Below are 22,302 nucleotides of genomic sequence, written 5' to 3'. Positions count from 1 at the left end.
GGGGTTACATACAAAGTAATAGATATCGTTTACCAAAAAAAATTACAGTGACAGACTGTTACAGAGGGGAGAGGACCTTGGCCTTGCAGACTTTCATTCTGCAGGAGAATGGGAAAGAGACAGAAGGTGGGGGGTGCGGCAACTTGGGTGGTGGGGAGATGGCAGCTCGTGTGGTGGTGTAGAAGTCACATCTCTGACCACCACGCTCTCCAATTGACATCTCTTGAATTGCAGCCGAAATGTCAAAATCTCTAGTTTCAGTTATAGAAAATGCATGGGCTCCTTTTAAACATCATCGTCCAACCAGTTCAGTATTAGGTGGTGAGGGCTTTTCAGAATCCTGCCCAGGAACACCAGGCTTCAGTAGTTGCGAGTCCTGTCCCCGTGATCTTCCACATTATCTTGCTCTGGCTCTTCCAGGCATGATTTCATCAAAAAGATTTAGCCTTCGTCATACAGAGACAGAGTACAAGACAGAGTACAACACCGCCTAAGCGTTCACCCTCTGCTACTCAAACTTTCTATCTGCACAGTGACTGCCTGTAGGCTGAAGATGATGATGGTGGTAGTAGTTGGAGCATTTAACACAGTCAAGAAGCTGCCATAACAACTTGAAATAGAATTCTTTTTACCGACATACTCCACTGTAAAATATGGTTTTTTTTTTGCTTTTTTTGGATGCACAAGAGTGCTGGATATAACAAGAGTGACAGCCTCCAAAAAAAAGGGAATTTAGGCCTAAAATGCCACAAGTTTTGGCACACAGATGTATGAGGTGTGTCAGAGATATACCACACTGTAAAATGTGGCTTGTGTTTTAAAATAATGCTGTACAGTATATAACTTGAGTAACAGACAGGAAAACACTGGAATACCGTCCTAAAATCTACAAATTGTAATCACACGGACATATGAGGCGTGTCACAGATATACCCCAGTGTAAAATGTGACCTGTTTTTTAAAATAATCCAACATTGTGCTGAATATAAGTACAGTGACACCCAGAACCAAAAAGGAAAACTGGCCTAAACTGGCCAAACTTTGAGCACACACAGATATCAGCCTCCATGGTGATACCACACCAAAAAATGTGTGGCCTGTATTTTTTTTTTTTTTTGCTAAATTGTTCTGTATATAACTACAGTGACACCCAGGACAAAAAAAGAAAACCGGCCTAAACTGGCCAAACTTTGAGCACACACAGATATGAGCTGGCACGGAGATACCAAAGGTTGGAAAATACCTGGTTGAAAAATCCATCCTGTCAGGCCTGTGCTTTACTGGTGGTTCAGTCCCTCTGTCCTTATTCACATTTACGTCACTTGACAAGTGGAAAGGTTTTAAATACAAGAGTTAGGACTGTCCCACAAGGGTTGCCTTGACGTGGCGGGATGGCTTGTACATTCTTTTGATCAAAATTATGTTTACTAAATACCCTTATTATTATTACTACCTTCATGCAATTTTTGCAATTTATTTTTTACTTTTTTATTTTAGGATATTTGTCTTTTGTTTTCTCTGTGTAAAGGTCATGTGTTTATATGCATATTTACATTTTGCATACACAATAATTTACTTTTTCAGCTCAGACCTAGTTTCTCATATAATGAGAAACAGTATGATAATTTCACTGATCTCACTGCACAACTCTGTGTGATTACAAAGTGCCAGGAGCAGAGCAGAGATGAGTGTGATTACATACACTCTTCATTTTTATCTCATGGCAGTCATCCTGGGGGAAGGAACAGTACAACAAAGTTGACAGTACTGTAAAAGGAGAACTGTGGAGGTGTTTGTAACTAGATAAAGCTCAGCTCTGCTGTACTGCACCTCCCCCTCAATCACTACTGTGAAATGAAAGTTGAAAGGTGTTAGTCATCTCTGCTCTTCCCCAGACCCTTTGCAATCACCCATGACTTTGTAGTCTAGACCAGTGATGAAAATAGACTGTCATTAAATGTCTTAGGGTGGTTTCACATTAGCGCTTTTTAAGCGCACACACGGCCGGGGGTAGCTCCGCCCCCGAGCTGGCTCTCTGCCCGGCGTGCCCGCCCCTTGCTTGTAGCGCCGCCTCCTAGCGCACAGCGGCGCCTGCGATCGGCGCACCCTATCTTTAGCATAGGGTGCGCAGATCGTGCGCAGGCCGTGCGCTAATTGCGCTTTGACCTGCGCTGCGCACTTTTGACGGTGCGCCGTGCGCGCCAAAATCAAACTTTTCGGATTTTGGCGCGCACGGCGCACCGTCAAAAGTGCACAGCGCAGGTCAAAGCGCAACTAGCGCATGGCCTGCGCACGATCTGCGCACCCTATGCTAAAGATAGGTGCGCCGATCGCAGGCGCCGCTGTGCGCTAGGAGGCGGCGCTACAAGCAAGGGGCGGGCACGCCGGGCAGAGAGCCGGCTCGGGGGCGGAGCTACCCCCGGCCGTGCGTGCGCTTAAAAAGCGCTAATGTGAAACCACCCTTACACTGAGAAAGCTTGCTATTGTGGTGGCGTGTTCATTTTTACCCCTGAATCACGCTTCCTCCTTATGTTTGGCAAACGTCATTCCAGTCAGAAACATACATGACTGAGAGAAGATTCTCTGGCAATGGCCTCCTCTTTATCAAAAATCATAATCTAAACTTTACAAGGTAATATCTCCGCAATGAAGCGGAGAAGTTAAAAAATGAAAATGGCATTTTATTCAGTTCTGCAGCCACTACTTTATTATGTGACAAGAGTAACACACTCAAATTGGTGAAAGATTGTCTTAGGATTTACGTACCACCAGTGTACCATGCATGTCCCTACTTGTTCTGTGCGGAATTCACAGAAGAAAGTAAAGGGATATTAGACTTATGGGCGCCACTTAAACGCCACGTCTTAGACATAATGGTGTGTGACTTTTACCTGAAGAGTTGGGTTTTATTAAAATAACCCCCAGATTGTGCTAAAAATAAAGCAAGACATTGAAGTTAATATCCAGAATATGGAACTTGTGGTGCTACAGAAATTATTCCTGATCATGATAATCTGGTACAGCTTTGCATTTCCGCAAGCTGAAACTACTTTTAGCATCTCCTATAACTGGTAAGTACATAATTTTTCCATTATACTGTATAGTACAAACCTACACAAAGTGCCACAGCTATATCATCTAAACGTTATTTTATATGTATACGGTAATTACTTATTAGTTACCTTGATTTTCAGCATAGTACTTAAAGTATGGTGTTGTAGGTCGATTTGACACTTGTTCTGAGTTGTCAATCAGGCAATGCTTTACAGTTTCATATCCACTCACCACAATCAAAGGGGTTTGACCAACCCAAATGGTCATGATATTTCCATAGATCTCTGATAACTGGGAATAAATGAAAAATTACTGCACTTAAAAAAAAAAAAAATCCCAACATATGATAATTCTTCCAAATTCATTTACAAGCAAATCTTTTTTTCATTGATTTTTCCATATAAAAGTGTGTGAGCTGGTATCCAAGGTAAAGAGTGGGTAACTAAGCGCGCGCGTCGCTTAGTTACCCGCTGTGTACCCTGGATACCAGCGTGCTCGCGCTGGGAGCTGGTATCCAGGGTAAACAGGGGGTAACTAAGCGTGCGCAGCGCTTAGTTACCCCCTGTTTATCTTGGATACCAGCTCCCAGCGCGAGCACGCTGGTATCCAGGGTACACAGCGGGTAACTAAGCGACGCGCGTGCTTAGTTACCCACTCTTTACCTTGGATACCAGCTCCCAGTGTCTGCTTACAGCGCTGGGAGCTCGCTGATCGATGGTCTCCCGCTGCCACACGCAGCGATCCATGCTGGCCAGCGGGAGACCAACGATCAAAAAATGGCCCAGGACATTAGAGCACGATCAGCGATACCCGGCGGGGGGGGCAGTCGCTGATACGTGTCACGCACAGCGAGATCGCTGGCGAGATCGCTGTTGCATCACAAAACTTGTGACTCAGCAGCAATCTCGCTAGCGATATAGCTTAGTGTGATGGGGGCTTAAGCCTGGTTTCACCTTCAGGACCGAATCCAATTTACATGACTTTTTTAATCACCCTTTAGTCTGTGTTTTGCGTGTTAGTATTTAAAAAAAAAGGTATATTTTTGTCATTTTTTATTTATTTTTGTTATGCTGTATCCTAACAGGCTAAATGTAATAATTTTATAGCTTTGTCGATACAAATGTGTGTACTTTTTTGTTAACAGAAAAATAGCATTTTTACTTGTGAAACTTTTTTTTTATACTTTCTCTTTTTTCATATCTTTATAAATTTTTTTTATTTGACTTTCTTTTTTACCCCTTAAGCCCCAGAGGTATTTTCGTTTTTCCGTTTTCTGCTCCACTTCTTCTTCCCAGAGCCATAACTTTTTTATTTTTCTGTCAATATGGCTGTGTGAGGGCTTGTCTTTTGCAGGACGAGTTGTACTTTTGAAGGACACCATTGGCTTTACCATATTATGTATTAGAAAATGGGAAGAAAATTCGAAGTGCTGTGAAATTGCAAAAAAAGTGCAATCCCACTCTTGTTTTTTGTTTGGCTTTTTTCTAGGTTCACTGAATGCTAAAACTGACCTGCCATTATGATTCTCCAGGTCATTATGAGTTCATAGACACCAAACATGTCTAGGTTCCTTTTTATCCAAGTGTGGAAAAAAAATTCCAAACTTTGTTAAAAAATAAAATAATTGTGCCATTTTCCGATACCTGTAGCGTCTCCATTTTTCGTGATCTCTGGTTGGGTGAGGGATTATCTTTTGCGTGCTGAGCTGACATTTTTAATTATACCATTTTGGTGCAGATACAATCTTTTGATCGCCCGTTATTGCATTTTAATGCAGTGTCATGGCGACCAAAAAAATGTAAATCTGGCGTTTTGACTTGTCTTGCTATGCCGTTTAGCGATCAAGTTAATCCTTATTTTTATTGATAGATCGGGCGATTCTGAACGCGGCGATACAAAATATGTGTATGTTTGGTTTTTTATTGTTTTATTTTGAATGGGCGAAAGGGGGGTGATTTGAGCTTTTATATTTTTTAATTTTTTTTTTATTTTTAAAAACTTTTTTTTACTTTTGGCATGCTTCAATAGCCTCCATGGGTGACTAGAAGCTGCTATAACCCGATTGGCTCAGCTCAGTAGCGTAGCTACCGGGAGAGGGGGCCATCGCCCCGGGCCCCGCGCTCTGAGGGGGCCCACCTGGGGCTACGCTACTGTAACTGTATCGGCGAGCACAGCACGCCGATACAGTTACATTCTGCGGCAGAGCAGGGACAATCGATCTCCTTGCTTTGCCACCCAGCCGCTATCGGGCCCCGGAGCAGGGGGGAGGGGCACGAAGCCAGCAGTGTGCCCCCACCAGTCATCACAGGTTCAGCTGTATCGTTTAGATGATGATACAGCTGACCACATTGAAGAGACAAGGAGCACTACGCTCCCTCTCCCATCATTCCCCCTGTCAGCGTCTGACGTAACCGACGCCGACACTGACAGCGGGAGCGATGACGTCACTGTTTGGCGCCCCCGGTCAGGAGATGTGCGGGCGCTCAGAGCAGTGCAGGAACCAGGAGGAAGAGAGGTGAGTATTTATTTATTTTTTGTAGAGGCTGCCAATGGGAGGTGCATTATGTTATAGAGGCTTCTGCCTATGGGGGGGCTGCATTATGTTATAGAGGCTGCCTATGGTGGTCTGCATTATGTTATAGAGGCTGATGCTTATGGGTAGTGCATTATGTTCTAGAGGCTGCTGCCTATGGGGGCTGCATTATGTTATAGAGGTTGCCTATGGGGGCTGCATTATGTTATAGAGGCTGCCTAAAGGGGGCTGCATTATGTTATAGAGGCTACCTATGGGGGCTGCATTATGTTATAGAGGCTGACAATGGGGGGGCTGCATTATGCTGTAGAGGCTGCCTATGGGGGCTGCATTATGTTATAGAGGCTGACAATGGGGGGCTGCATTATGCTGTAGAGGCTGCCTATGTGGGGGTGCATTATGCTATACAGGCTGCCTATGAGGGTGCATTATGCTATACAGGCTGCCTATGGGCGTGCATTATGTTACACAAGCCTATGGGGGTGTTTTATGTTATACAAGCTGCCTATGGGGGTTCATTATATTAGGAGCTGCATTGCACTATAGAGTCTGCCTATGGGGGTGCATTATCCTATATAGTCTGCCTATGGTAAGTGCATTATACTGTAGAGTCTGCTTATGGGGAGTGCATTATACAATATATAGTCTGCCTATAGGGGGGTACATTATACTATAGAGGCTGCCTATGGGGAGTGCAGTTTACTATATGGAGACATATGGGGAGTGCATTATACTATAAATAGTCTGCCTATGGGGAATGCATTTTACAATATAGAGTCTGCCTACAGGGAGTGCATTATACTATATGGAGACCTAAGCGGAGTGCATTATACTATATTGAGACCTATGGGGAGTTCATTATACTATACGGAGACCTATGGAGAGTGCATTATACTATATGGAGGCCTATGGGGAGTGTATTATACTATATGGAGGCCTATGGGGAGTGCATTATACGATATGGAGACCTATGGGGAGTTCATCATACTATATGGTGCCACACCAAAAAAGGTCATCACAAGGCCAAAAATATTTTTTAGAAAAAATCCATAATTTTATTCACATAGAAAATTTATAGAATCCAATTGACAGGTTAATTAGGGGAACAGATTAAAGAACACACATAGATATGGTAGTACACAAGCACATACATAAGCGATGTACTCATCCAAGTGAGCATATATACTGCCAGTGCATCAGAATTAAATAATTAAATAATTCTAATTAATGTGGATGCCATTCCACTCATGACACCCATGGACACTAATAGATCATCATGAATGTGCAAATAGCTGGGGTATACACCAGAATCAATCCTCATTGACACATACACCATAATCCCACCCCACAAACTGCTCAAAACCTCCCATGATATACACAATTATAATAATCAAGACAGCCAGCACTTTGGTACTGTCTTGATTATTATAATTGTGTATATCATGGGAGGTTTTGAGCAGTTTGTGGGGTGGGATTATGGTGTATGTGTCAGTGGGGATTGATTCTGGTGTATACACCAGCTATTTGCATATTCATGATGTTCTATTAGTGTCCATGGGTGTCATGAGTGGAATGGCATCCACATTAATTAGAATTATTTAATTCTGATGCACTGGCAGTATATATGCTCACTTGGATGAGTACTTCCCTTATGAATGTGCTTGTGTACTACCATATCTATGTGTATTCTTTAATTCGTTCCCCAAATTAACCTGTCAATTGGATTTTATAAATTTCTATGTGAATAAAATTATGGATTTTTTCTAAAAAATAATTTTGGCCTTGTGATCACCTTTTTTTGGTATGGTTTATATGTTGCTGGTGATAGGCAACCACAATCCATATTATATTTATATGGTAGAAATATTATATGACATACCATGTGTGTAAGTTTGACCTGTTGGTTCTGTTTAACTATTGCTGTGTTTTGCACAGGTCTCTGGTCTGACATGGATTTTCAAGCCAGGGAGAAATCTTGGCTGTCTCATATTGATCAGGTGTTTGGGGGAGATGGGTCTAACATCCAGCAGAACAGTAATGTGAAATGGGATGATCAGTCTTCAGTATTACAAAATTTAGTAATAAAGAGAACGAAATTGTGGTGGAACCGAACCTTTTTGGATAAGTATTTGGCCAAGAAGATTATACCAAGAGGTTTAAGGGTTCGGGTAATACCCACTTTCCCAGTTGAAGACAGTGAATTTGTGACCAGGTGGGAAGAGGCCTGTAATGATTGCTCAAGGACCCTAATGCAACCTTTGAGTGGGCATAATAGTGGTATGATTTCTCAACTAGATGGATCTATTAAAACTATGGAGGAAGAACTTAAGTCCTCTGGTACTATTGAGAAATGGAATGCCTTTCAGGATGAGACGGATAAAATTTTGGAGACAGTGGTAAAAAGAATACAGACCACCCAGTTAAATAAGATCAATCGTGATCGACGAGATTTTGAGAATAATTCTATCTATTTATGGAGAAAGCCTCGGTCACAGGGTGGTCAAATGGGACGTGTTCCTTCTCAAAATTCTATGTTCTCTATAAGGGACTTGTCACATATATCTGGTTCATCTATGGCCACAAGGTCAGGAACGGTGAGACGCAATCAGAAAGGACGTGATTTTCACCACTATAGACGACAGGATCGGTCTCCTGATGTCACCAAATATAACAATAAGGTAATTAACTTGAGTTCACATGTGTTTACTGATTTTGATTTGACTATTTTGGAAAAAGGTTTTTCATTTTCACCTGCCGCACCTTTTGATGCATTTTTGGCAATAAAATATCTTCATTTATTTGCCCGGTCTCTTATTTTTAAGAAACATTTTTTTTTTATGGCAATCTCTCCAAATTATTTCCCACAGAAGAAGAGCAAATAGCGCTGAAGGTTTTGGAGGAACTGTCCACCGAACATGACACTCCCGAAGGAGGTAAGGTGCCACCATCGATACGTCCTAGATCTAGGAAATTCCCCCCTCTATCTTCTTGTCTGAACGTGGACTTATTTGTACAAATTGTGAGCAGGGAGTTTCTTGAGATTCCAAGATATATCCATGGCGATAATTTAACCAGAGAGGAACGGGGACGTCTGCGCACCCTACAGGACTTTGGTGATGTTGTGTTTAAGCCGGCGGACAAGGGGGGTAACGTGGTGGTTTGTCCTTTCCTGGACGTGGTACATCGATGATATTTTACTGATTTGGCAGGGTTCGAGTGACGAACTACAAACTTTTATGACATAACTTAATACTAATGGATTGAACATTTTTATCACGTATAAATTCGATCCTGTGACAATTGAGTTTTTGGATGTTACTCTGAAGAAGGATGTTAGGGGTGAAATACAGACTGACATATTTAGAAAACCAACATCCACCAATATGTTATTGCATGTGACCTCTTCTCACCCTGGTCACATGATTCAATCCGTCCCAACTGGGCAATTTCTGCGACTACGCAGATTATGTTCTACTGACGAAGATTTTTTTAGACAAAGTGATGACCTGAAAAAAAGGCTACTAGAACGTGGGTGTAGTAATAGAAGGATTAAGAAAGCATTCAATATGGCCAAATACTCACCAAGAGATGTGCTCCTCTATGGGAAGACCTAATGATGGGCCAAATAAAAAGAGATTTGTGACCAATTTCCATTCACATTTTCCTCATATGAGGAAGATTTTGGACAAATCTTGGCACATTTTGAAGGCCGACCCGGTATTATCTGGGTTTCTCCCTGAGAGGGCCGCCATTGCAGCTAGGAGATCCAGGAATCTACGTGACAGATTAGTTAGTAGTCACTATACCGGTATGACAACCGGCACTTTTTTGGATCAGTTGGCGGGGCGATGCGGAAGTTCCTCTTGTGGCCATTGCGTGGCCTGCCCCAACATGGACTGCACCGACACATTCATGAACCAAGATGGTTCTCGTGAATATAAAATAAGAAAATATATAACATGTGTGAGTAGAAATGTTATTTATTATGCGGTATGCCCATGTAATCTGATATACGTGGGCATGACCACGAGACAACTAAAAAAACGCTAGAAAAAAGTTCAAAACGAATATAATTGTCATAAGTGGCCAGGAACCGGTTAAACACCAGTAATAGTTCCCCCACCAATAGTAAGGACTAGAGTTGAGCGTAACGGGTCGAAAAATTTCAAAAGTCGCCGACTTTTGGCAAAGTCGGGTTTCATGAAACGAAACCCGACCCTAGGATGAGGTCGGCCACGAGGTCGGCGACTTACGCGCCAAAGTCGCGTTTCAAAAGTTTGTTTTGCGCTCTTTTTCAGCCAATCAGGATCCACGGACACTGTGGGCAACGTGATGACATAGGCAGGGGTCACCACCATCTTTCAGAAGGGCATGCAAGTGATTGGCTTGCTTTGGTGGGCGTCACAGGGGTTATAAAAGGGCGTGCACGCCGACCGCCATCTTACTTCTGCCGATCTTAGCATAGGGAGAGGTTGCTGCTGATGATTCTGTAGGGAGAGCGTTAGGCAGGGAAGAAGAAAGAAAAACTGCTTCTGCTGCTAGCGATTTTGCCTGTACAACACACCAGTCACTGTGTGTGCAGTGCAAGGGGAGGCTATATTGTGGTGGATCAGCGGTGTTGGTTGTTAGGCTGCCTTCCAAGGCTTCCTGACAGCTGCATTGCTGTTTCCCCACTGCTCTGCAAACTGCTTTTTTAAAAGCAATCCCAATTTTTTTTTTTGTCCTGCTGAGGTACTGAGCGTGCATTTTTTCACACCATACAGCGGTGTACGCTCCTCACACAGTACCGTGTAATGGCTGTTATCACAGCCACAGTGAAGCTATCTGTGTGTCACTGTGGAAGGATAAGTGGAGGACTTGTTCCGTTCTTACAAACCTACACTCTAGGGAGATTCCTATTCTGCCCAATTCTACAATTCACTTTTTTCACACCTGTGCCATCGAGCCTGTGACATAGCGCTCTGATATTCAGTGGGCCTCACACAATCCAAAAGTGTCCAGTGTCCACAAGTGTCTGCAGAAATTCAAAATCTCCCTTATCCTGTAGTCACTTTTTTCACATTTGTGCCATCGAGCCTGTGACATAGCGCTCTGATATTCAGTGGGCCTCACACAATCCAAAAGTGTCCAGTGTCCACAAGTGTCTGCAGAAATTCAAAATCTCCCTTATCCTGTAGTCACTTTTTTCACACCTGTGCCATCGAGCCTGTGACATAGCACTCTGATATTCAGTGGGCCTCACACAATCCAAAAGTGTCCAGTGTCCACTAGTGTGTGCAGAAATTCAAAATCTCCCTTATCCTGTAGTCACTTTTTTCACACCTGTGCCATCGAGCCTGTGACATAGCGCTCTGATATTCAGTGGGCCTCACACAATCCAAAAGTGTCCAGTGTCCACAAGTGTCTGCAGAAATTCAAAATCTCCCCTGTCCTATAGACACCTTGTACCTTGTTTTACATTACTATATAGTTTGTTGGATTTTGTCTACATTTCTACCAAAAATGAGGAAGGCTGATGGAAGAGGCCGTGGAATTGGGCGGGGGTTGGCAGCTGGTAATGATGGTGTTGGTGGTGGATCTGATGGTAGTGGCAAAAGCAAAATAGGACCGAATGCAGGAGGTGTTGAGCCTGCGTCATCGTCTGGCTCCACAAGGCCTCGAAGGCTTAGTTTTCTAGGAGTTGGCAAACCGCTTTTAAAGCCAGAGCTTCAGGAAAAAGTTTTGTCTTACATTGCTGACTCAGCCTCCAGCTCTATCACCTCCTCTTCTGAAGTTGTAAAAAATAAAAGCACTGAGTCGTCATTGGAGGCTCATGTTCATGAACCACACCTTTCCTTGTGTCCTTCACCCCAACCAAGATTGAAGGATGACGCAGGCCATACTACTGATTACTCCATGGAGCTGTTTTCACATACCATGCCTGGATTATCAAGTGAAATGGTGAATTACCCAGGCCAAGATGAATCTGACATGGAGTGCACTGATGCACAGCCGCTGATAGATGATTCTGCTGGTACATTCACTCAGAGCACTACATTGTCCTCGCAGTGTACAGAGCCAGATTCTGACCCTGATGAGACTCAGGTGCCCCTTCCCGCACACTATACCACCATACACGGTGACACAGAGGAAGGTGCACATGACATTGAAGAGGAGGTGATGGATGACCCAGTTGTTGACGCAGATTGGCATCCATTGGGGGAAGAGGGTGCTGCTTCCAATAGCTCAGATGAGGAGAATCCACAGCAGACATCGACATCGCAACAGCTGTTATCTGGCAGGCCCGGAGCACTCCAAAGACAGGTTCCAAAAATCAAAAGAGTTGCTGGACAGCTTGTCCAGAGGGTCAAAACATCACAGCGTGCTAGGCCGCAAAATGTCTGCCAAAGTAGGAAGAGTGCAGTGTGGCACTTTTTTGAACAAAATCCTCATGATCAGGCCAAGGTTATCTGTAAGAAGTGCGCAAAGACCTTTAGCCGAGGGAAAAATCTGAAAAATTTGAATACCAGTTGCATGCTTAGACATTTAACCACCATGCACTTGCAAGCGTGGACACAACACCAAACCTCAAGTACCACATGTGCAACTGATCACAAAGAAGGTAGTCAGCAACGCTACATTGTTTCCGCCACTGTAAGCCCACCGGTTAGCACAGCAGCAAATGTTGAGGTGTCGTTGCAAGGCCACAGCAGTCAGGGAATCCCACTGTTATATCAATGAAATACTGAATCTAGGCCATCAGAAAGAACACCAACTCCATCACCATCATCAACCCTCTCTCAGTCCGCCCTGTCCACCGCTACTTCCACCATATGCAGCTCTCAAGTCCAGCTCACCCTCCCAGACACTATGAGTAGGTCAAGAAAGTACTCAGTCTCTCATCCGCGTACACTGGGTTTGAACGCCCACATTGCCAAACTAATCTCGTTTGAGATGATGCCCTATCGGTTGGTGGAAAGCGCAGCTTTCTGCGAACTCATGGCCTATGCAGTACCACGCTATGACCTACCCAGTCGCCACTTCTTCTCTCGCAAAGCCATCCCAGCCCTCCACCATCATGTAAAGACCGCATTGTCCATGCACTCAAGCAGTCAGTGAGTGGAAAGGTGCACCTCACAACTGATGCATGGTCCAGTCGGCATGGCCAGGGCCGTTACGTGTCCATCACTGCGCACTGGGTTTATGTGGTGGATGCAGGGTCCACAGGGGACAGCGGTGGTGGGACAGTGCTGCCTAGCCCACGGTATAGGAAACAGTTGGCTGTAGGCGTTCGACCCTCCTCCTCCAGAAGCGAAAGCTCGTTCACAGAGCGCAGTCGTACGAGCACTCCATCTGCAGCTGCCACTGTTGCACACAAGGTGTCCCCCTATCGAGCAGCTAGTGGAAAGCGTCAGCAGGCTGTGTTGCAGATGATGTGTTTGGGCGACAGACACACCGCCGAGGTGCTGGCCGAGTACTTTCAGCGACAAACTGAGTCATGGCTGGGCAGTGTACATCTTGAGGCAGGCAAGGTAGTTAGTGATAACGGCCGTAATTTTGTGGCAGCCGTAGCCCTTTCAAAACTCAGCCACATACCTTGCTTGGCTCACACCTTGAACCTGGTGGTGCAGTGCTTCCTCAAAAATTATCCGGAGTTAACAGCCCTGCTCCAGAAGGTGCGAAGACTGTGCGCGCACATCCGCCGGTCGCCTGTACACTCCGTTCGTATGCAGAAGCTGCAGCGATTGCTCCACCTTCCCAACCACCGCCTCATTATCGACATTACAACAAGGTGGAACTCCACCGTGCACATGGTGGAGCGGCTGTGCGAGCAGAGGCAGGCCATAATGCATTTGTGGGAGGATACACGGCCAGGCACTTTGAGAGCAGTGAGAAAAAACTTTGTCCAGCTCCACGATGTAGTGAAAAATATTCTTTATTCACTCAATAGAAATGAGGTTTAAAAGCCAGCATGAGTTACAAGGCATGCGATCGATCTACGCGTTTCCAGTGGCTAGGCACTCTTAATCATGATACGCAGCTTTGTCCATGGGTAGATCTTATATACTCTATCCGGTCTACACACCGGTTAAATAATTAATTAAAACAAATATAAAAAAAATAGAGAGAAAACTAACAATCACAATTACATATAACAATTTGATTCATTAAGATAAAATACTACTAAAGGCGATAATATTGTATCTTTATTTTATTTCTTAATTTTTATTCATTATTCTCTTGTTATTATCCATGAAAAAATGAAGCAAACTTCTGAAATAGAAGAGAAACATAACAGATCTCAATGTTGCAACCATTCACAACAGTAAAATTCACATAGATACAATTTTTTTCAAAATGCATGCGGTTTTCAATTACATGTCAAATTTTTATTTATTTATTTTTTTTTTTTGTGCAATGTTAGTTTTAGCACAGCAGAACATTTTTTAGTATACACATGTATACAAAGAAGGGGGGGGAACTTTTTGAAAAAAAATTTTTTGAAAAATTTTTTTTTTAAAATTGAAAAATTTTTTCAGGGTTATTTCAATTAGCGCACCAAATGTGCACACAGCCATAATGCGTTCGTTTAAAGGGGAGATAAAAAAACTCCAATTTGCACTGTTCTAAAGAATTTTTTTCAGTGTTTCAGTGTATATGATTTTTTTGGTTATATGCACAGCCAAAAAAAACCATTTAATTATTTTAGTCCCCATCATACACCAATCATAAAAATCTGTTCTGATGCATTTATTGAAAAGTCGTTATCATAAACTTTTTTTTGTTATATTTAATTTTTAGTTTATATCTGAAAAAAAAAAAAACTTCATGCACTGAAAAAAACTGTTCTAATGCATATATAGAAAGATTATTGTCATAGACTTTCCCAGATAAATGAAGTATTTCTTAAGTAACTGTACAACATAAAACTATGTCGAATATTTTGGTTTTTATATTTTAAACATGCAGATTCGAAAAACGGAATGAAAATACAGTTCTGTGCACAAAAAATACCCCATGAAAAACCTAGCAAAAAAATTCTGCCATATTTCCACATATTTTAGTATATGTTTAATCAGAACATGAAGATTCATTATAAATGTGATAAGATAGATGTTTCAAGGAGGAAAGGGTTAATAAGTGATAGTCTAATAAAAGAGCATGGTATCTTTTCTTTTATTCAAGCCTCGTGGCATACTGGTGTTTAATTTGAACATCCACCACGCCTTCCTATTCCTAAGCACAGGTTCTAAGTCCCCACCTCTAATCCGATTGTGGACTTTCTCAATCCCATATACTTTTAATGTGTCCAGTTTTTTACTATGAGTCTCAATAAAATGTCGGGAGAGCTGCGATATGTTTCTATTCATATTAGCATTCTCTATATCAAGAATGTGCTCTCTAAGCCTAGTTTTTAACGTGCGTTTTGTGCTACCCACATATTTTAGTCGGCAAGAAGTACATTCCATGATATAAACTACATTTTTGGTGTTGCAGTTTATAAAATCTTTGATGTCAAATAGGTTACTGTCATCAAAATCTCCAAATTTATCACACCTTTTGGTATAGGTACACATCTTGCACTGACTAGCAGCACATTTGAAAAAACCTCTAGTTTTCAACCAATTGCCTGTATGTTCTTGCCGAGTACTAAGAAAACTTGGTGATAAACTGTTTTTTAAGGATGGTGCTTTTCTGGAAACTATCCTTAGTCCTTTTTTTTATTATTTTTTCAATATCTGGATCTTCTTTTAAAATTGCCAGGTTATCCTCAACTATTTTTTTAATATTGGAAAACTGATTACTAAATTGTAACACCATTGTTATAGGATTAGCAGAATTTTTGGACAGTTTGTGCGAGTCTTTAAAACGAGATTTTTTTTAAACAATCTTTTCAGCCCTATCCAGACTCCATCGATCATAACCTCTCCTACCCAAACGTTGTCTAATGTCAGAAACTTCTTTTTTATAATCAGAGGGACAACTACAATTTCTCTTCGCACGCGTCATTTCACCCACAGGAATACCCTTATTTGTGTGCCTGGGGTGATGACTTTTTGCATGGAGAATTGTGTTCCCAGCTGTCTCCTTGCGATATGTACGAGTAATAACGGATTTATTAGGTATGCCAGTCAGATTTAAATCCAAAAAATCAGTAGTGGTCTTTTCATGTCGTGTTAGAAATTTTAGGTTCAGAGAGTTGCAATTGATATACGAATCAAATTTCTGTACTGTTATTATATCTGATTTCCAAATGATGACAATATCATCAATGTATCTACCGTAAAACTGTATACAATCAGTGTAAGGATTATCAAGATTGTAGATATATATTTCTTCCCACCAACTCATAACGAGATTTGCTAGGGAAGGGGAATATTTAGCTCCCATGGATACACCATTTACTTGTATATAGTAATTCTCATTGAATATAAAATAATTGTTGGAAATCAACAAAAAAGTGACATCCAAGATAAAATCTTGGAAATCACACGAGAAATTACTATATTTTTGTAGATGAAATTTTAATGCGCTAATTGCTACTGTGTGTGGAATCGATGTGTAAAGAGAAACAACATCAGTAGTTATCCATGAGAATTTGGAATTCCAGATTAAACCATCCATTGAATTTAATACTTCTGTACTGTCTCTAATAAAACCAGGGACCCTCTGAACCAAGGGTTGTAGAAGCAAATCTAACCATTCCCCTAGTTTCTCACTCACAGATCCTATCCCTGATAAAATCGGTCTCATGGGTGGAGGAAAGCTTTTTTTATGGGTTTTTGGTAACGCATAAAGCGTTGGTGTAACTGGATTTAACACCTTTAGATAATCCCTCTCTCTCATAATAATGAAACCCATACAAAAGCCTTCATCAATAATCTGAAAAATACGCTCTTTGATATTATGAGAAGGATTCTCTAAAATACGTTTGTAAATCATGGGGTCATTAAGCATATTTTCAACCCAGTTCACATAATCATCCCTATTCATAAGGACAATCGATCCACCCTTATCTGAATTCTTTATTATAATATTTTCATTTGCCTTCAGTTCTAACAGTGCTTTTTTCAGGGACGGCCTCAAATTACTGCAGGCACAATTCACACCATGCGTTTTTTCAGATAATAGTCCAAGATCATTTTCAACAGCACTTTGAAACCTATCCATCACAGGTCTCCTTGCTTTAACCGGATAATAGTTTGGATTAGGAATACTCATGCCTTTTGCTAAAGAAGCAGCAATATCAACGTTTGGCACGCTTTCATTTTGTAAAGCCTGCAAATTGATAATAGACATTTGTTCTGGAAAGGAATAATTACTATAAGTATTTTCAAGATTCACATCATTTTCCACAATAATATCAGGGTTATCTTCAAAATGCAATTTCAAGGTAATATTCCTAATAAATCTATTAACATCACATATTGTGGAGAAAAGATTAAAATTACAACTAGGAACAAAAGAAAGTCCAAATGAAAGTAACTCACGTTGATCAGCAGTTAGATTCAATGATGAAAGATTAATAACATCAAAGTCACCTAACGTGGATTCCTCAGATGATATCTTTGCGTTATTCTTGATGTTCCTATGCTTCTTTCCCTTTCTCCTTCTTTTTTTCTTGATCTGTTTCTCTTGTAATATGAGTTTTTTGACTGTCGCATGACATCCATATCAGAGTCTGATGTAGCTCCATTTGAAGTTTCAGCATCAGATGAACTGAAAGTCACTTGTCGGGGAGTTTGATTAGCACTGGTGTGTCGTTTAGGTCTTCGCAGTATAGACCTGGGAGACTTGTTAGCATTTTCCCATCTCCCCCATTCGTACACCTGCTCTTTGGAATAATCAGATAAATCACGCTCCAGTTTTCGTTTTTTAGTATCCATAATCTTTTCCTCAGTTTTATTAATCTTGATAGTAGTATTATGCAAAAATTCCTCATAAACTTCTTTTGATAATTTATCTTGAACATTTGATTTCAAGATATCAATTTGTTTTTGTAAATCTTGCAAGAGAATTTCTTCATTTCTTATGATTAGGGAGATCAATTTCAAGGAGCAGTCTGATAATATATTGTTCCATTCCTGTACAAACCCATCTGAGTACACTGTACTAGGGACTTTTTTAACTCTAAGTCCTCTTGGAATAATGTTTTTGTCTCTATAATTTCTTAACGAACTCACATTCCACCATATCCGATTTTCCTTTAGCATAAGTGCTAACAAATCCTCTAGCTCCACATTCAAGCTTGTTGAAACATGTGCAGATTCAGCGGTAAACCCAGCAAACAGTTTGGCAGCTTTATTCTGCCTAGCTTCATTTTCCATGGTCAAATAGCCAAATAAGAAAGTCTTTTATGATGCCAGCACTTACTTTAAAACCTCTTGTGAAATAGAAAAAGGAAGCCTCTAGGTGCACGGAGACATTTGAAGCAATAAATCAGGATACAAATCCAGCTCACCAGATAAGGCATTCCAACATCGGAGCACGAGACCGCTGTGTCAAAGCGCACAATCCAAGGCAATGAGAAAAAACTTTGTCCAGCTCCACGATGTAGTGAAAAATATTCTTTATTCACTCAATAGAAATGAGGTTTAAAAGCCAGCATGAGTTACAAGGCATGCGATCGATCTACGCGTTTCGAGTGGCTAGGCACTCTTAATCATGATACGCAGCTTTGTCCATGGGTAGATCTTATATACTCTATCCGGTCTACACACCAGTTAAATAATTAATTAAAACAAATATAAAACAAATAGAGAGAAAACTAACAATCACAATTACATATAACAATTTGATTCATTAAGATACAATATTATCGCCTTTAGTAGTATTTTATCTTTATTTTATTTCTTAATTTTTATTCATTATTCTCTTGTTATTATCCATGAAAAAATGAAGCAAACTTCTGAAATAGAAGAGAAACATAACAGATGTCAATGTTGCAACCATTCACAACAGTAAAATTCACATAGATACAATTTTTTTCAAAATGCATGCGGTTTTCAATTACATGTCAAATTTTTTTTTTTTGTGCAATGTTAATTTTAGCACAGCAGAACATTTTTTAGTATACACATGTATACAAAGAAGGGGGGGGGGGGGAAAAACTTTTTGAAAAAAATTTTTTTGAAAAAATTTTTTTTTAAAATTGAAAATTTTTTTCAGGGATTATTTCAATTAGCGCACCAAATGTGCACACAGCCATAATACGTTCATTTAAAGGGGAGATAAAAAACTCCAATTTGCACTGTTCAAAAGAATTTTTTTCAGTGTTTCAGTGTATATGATTTTTTTGGTTATATGCACAGCCAAAAAAAAATTTAATTATTTTAGTCCCCATCATACACCAATCATAAAAATCCGTTCTGATGCATTTATTGAAAAGTCGTTATCATAAACTTTTTTTTTTTTTTGGTTATATTTAATTTTTAGTTTATATCTGAAAAAAAAAAAAAACTTCATGCACTGAAAAAAACCGTTCTAATGCATATATGCACTTTTGGTGCGCTAATTGAAATAATCCCTGAAAAAAAAATTTCAATTTTAAAAAAAAAATTTTTCAAAAAAATTTTTTTCAAAAAGTTTCCCCCCCCCCTTCTTTGTATACATGTGTATACTAAAAAAATGTTCTGCTGTGCTAAAATTAACATTGCACAAAAAAAAAAAAATTTGACATGTAATTGAAAACCGCATGCATTTTGAAAAAAATTGTATCTATGTGAATTTTACTGTTGTGAATGGTTGCAACATTGAGATCTGTTATGTTTCTCTTCTATTTCAGAAGTTTGCTTCATTTTTTCATGGATAATAACAAGAGAATAATGAATAAAAATTAAGAAATAAAATAAAGATAAAATACTACTAAAGGCGATAATATTGTATCTTAATGAATCAAATTGTTATATGTAATTGTGATTGTTAGTTTTCTCTCTATTTGTTGTATATTTGTTTTAATTAATTATTTAACCGGTGTGTAGACCGGATAGAATATATAAGATCTACCCATGGACAAAGCTGCGTATCATGATTAAGAGTGCCTAGCCACTCGAAACGCGTAGATCGATCGCATGCCTTGTAACTCATGCTGGTTTTTAAACCTCATTTCTATTGAGTGAATAAAGAATATTTTTCACTACATCGTGGAGCTGGACAAAGTTTTTTCTCATTGCCTTGGATTGTGCGCTTTGACACAGCGGTCTCATGCTCTGATGTTGGAATGCCGTATCTGGTGAGCTGGATTTGTATCCTGATTTATTACTTTGAGAGCAGACATGGAGTTGACAGGTGTGCAGTGGTCGAAGCTGAAAGACCTCTGTAAAGTCCTTCAGTGTTTTGAGGAATGCACACGGCTGGTAAGCGCAGACGACGCCATGCTAAGCATGAGCATCCCACTTATGCGTCTGCTCATGCAAACTTTGACGCACCTTAAGGAGCAGGCGTCTGCAGCCAATGTTGCCGAGGAGGAAGAGGTGGAGGGAATCCTTGATGACATTCAGCCATTGTCTGCTCAGGGACCTCTCCTGGACGAGTTGGAGGAAGAAGAGGAGGAGGAGGATGATGATGGGGATGATTACTTAGGGGAGGAGGATGCATCTCGTGGGGCAAGTGAAAATGTTGGCGTGGCAAGGTCTGGTACAGGGTTTGTGCGTGACTGGAGGGATGTGGATTTGCGAGAAAGTGCTCCTCCAACCAGCACTTGCAGTGCATCATTGACACCGGGAACATTGGCCCACATGTCAGATTATGCCTTGCGGATCCTAAAAAGGGACCCCCGCATTGCCAAAATGATGAACGATGACGACTACTGGTTGGCCAGCATCCTGGATCCACGCTATAAAGGCAAATTACAAAACATCATGCCACAGGAGAACCTTGACCTAATATTGGCTAATAAACAAGCAACTCTGGTAAATCGGTTGCTTGAGGCATTCCCAGCACACAGCAGCGGTGATGGTTCTCACACGAGCCGTACGGGCCGGGGGCAGCTTGGCAGAGGTGTTCATGGTGCACACAGCAGAAGTGGCGTTGGAGACAGGGGTTTCATGGACTGATTTTTCAAGTACCACTCACACAACTGGTAATACAGCATCAATGGAAAGTGACAGGAGACAGCAGTTGTCAACTATGGTTACAAACTACTTTTCCTCGCATATCGATGTTCTCCCACACAGGTCATTCCCCTTTGACTATTGGGCCGCTAAACTGGACACCTGGCCTGAATTGGCACAATATGCCTTACAGGAGCTCGCTTGCCCAGCTGCAAGTGTGCTATCGGAAAGAGTCTTCAGTGCAGCTGGATCAATCCTGACAGAAAAAAGGACCCGTCTGTCAACCCAAAATGTGGATGATCTAACCTTCATTAAAATGAACCATGCATGGGTTTCCAAGGATTTTGTCCCACCTTCCCCTGATGACACATAGGGTGACAGAAAAATGGCTTGCTTTGGTCCACCTCTTCCTGGGACTTGACCTATTTCGCCTTTTGCATCAGCTGAATGTCCAACATCAACATATGCCACTTTCTAAAACTCCCTAACTGTGCTGCCTCCCCCCCCATGGCCGGGGTCACCACCTAGCGCACGACACCGTGCGAGTGCCGTTGCCCTGGACAGGTGGGTAGGCTGACTCTTGGGCGCAGGCACTGGCACAGGGTCCCTCATAGTGCAATCAAGTGTCTCTGACGGTGGTGGTGCACACCCGCCGTCAGACACACCACCGTACTATGAGAGGCCCAGTGCCAGTACCGACGCCCACGAGTGGGCCCCCCTTGCTTGGGCAGGGCCCCAGCATTTGCAATCTTTACCTCTCCCTGCTCCTCCGCTGTGTAGTCTGGGCCGTCAAATCCATACTGGGCCTGACACCGTCTGAGCCTGCCTCCTGATGTATAGACATATATTTTGAATGTGTACGCTATCCATACATGTTATCCGGGTATACGGTACCCTTTCTCACCTTTGTGCAATCACGTGCAAGCCATACTGGGCCTGACACCGTGTGAGCCTGCCTCCTGATGTATAGACATATATTTTGAATGTGTACGCTATCCATACATGTTATCCGGGGATACGGTACCCTTTCTCACCTTTGTGCAATCACGTGCAAGCCATACTGGGCCTAACACCGTCTGAGCCTGCCTCCTGATGTATAGACATATATTTTGAATGTGTACGCTATCCACACATGTTATCCGGGGATACGGTACCCTTTCTCACCTTTGTGCAATCACGTGCAAGCCATACTGGGCCTAACACCGTCTGAGCCTGCCTCCTGATGTATAGACATATATTTTGAATGTGTACGCTATCCATACATGTTATCCGGGGATACGGTACCCTTTCTCACCTTTGTGCAATCACGTGTAATCCATACTGGGCGTGAGAACGGCTGGCGAGCTGTTAAGCAAGCTACAGCACCTGTGGTTTGCACACGTAAGTTTTTCATTTTTTCAGGAATGACGGTTAGGCCTAATTCCAGAACTGCGGTTGACCTGCACTTACTGGGAAATCATCGTTCGCGGGTAATAATTGTAATCAGTGATCCCCATCACTAACGTTGTTCAGCGGGTTATCTGCACCTGTAAGCGACAAACGCTGGCCTTTTCAGTGTAGCGCCCATGCAGCCACGGACATGTAAGGGCATGACACACCAGTTATTGGCCAATCTCATGTGCCAGAGCCTCACGTGTCCCTCTAGTAAGCCGGACTCGGACCGCGGGGCATGACGGAGTCTCG

General features: G+C 41.7%; 1 protein-coding gene across 3 annotated transcripts in view; it reads right to left on the bottom strand.

Annotated features, from left to right (window-relative positions):
- Positions 1 to 22,302, bottom strand: part of LOC141100657 (cytochrome P450 2J2-like) — a 170,120-nt gene that overhangs the window by 119,103 nt on the left and 28,715 nt on the right. For 2 of the 3 annotated variants that reach the window (XM_073589275.1, XM_073589274.1), the window contains exon 3: positions 3,183 to 3,345. In XM_073589275.1, the coding sequence (XP_073445376.1) occupies positions 3,183 to 3,345 (163 nt within the window). Of the gene's footprint in view, positions 1 to 3,182; positions 3,346 to 17,058; positions 17,336 to 22,302 lie in introns of those variants that run through there. The other variant, XM_073589276.1, reaches the window with a different exon arrangement.

The sequence above is a fragment of the Dendrobates tinctorius genome, unplaced genomic scaffold, assembly GCF_039654945.1.
Source record: "Dendrobates tinctorius isolate UK_male_01 unplaced genomic scaffold, ASM3965494v1 ptg000107l, whole genome shotgun sequence".
Classification (NCBI taxonomy): domain Eukaryota; kingdom Metazoa; phylum Chordata; class Amphibia; order Anura; family Dendrobatidae; genus Dendrobates; species Dendrobates tinctorius.
This window is presented reverse-complemented; position numbering and strand designations above follow the sequence as displayed.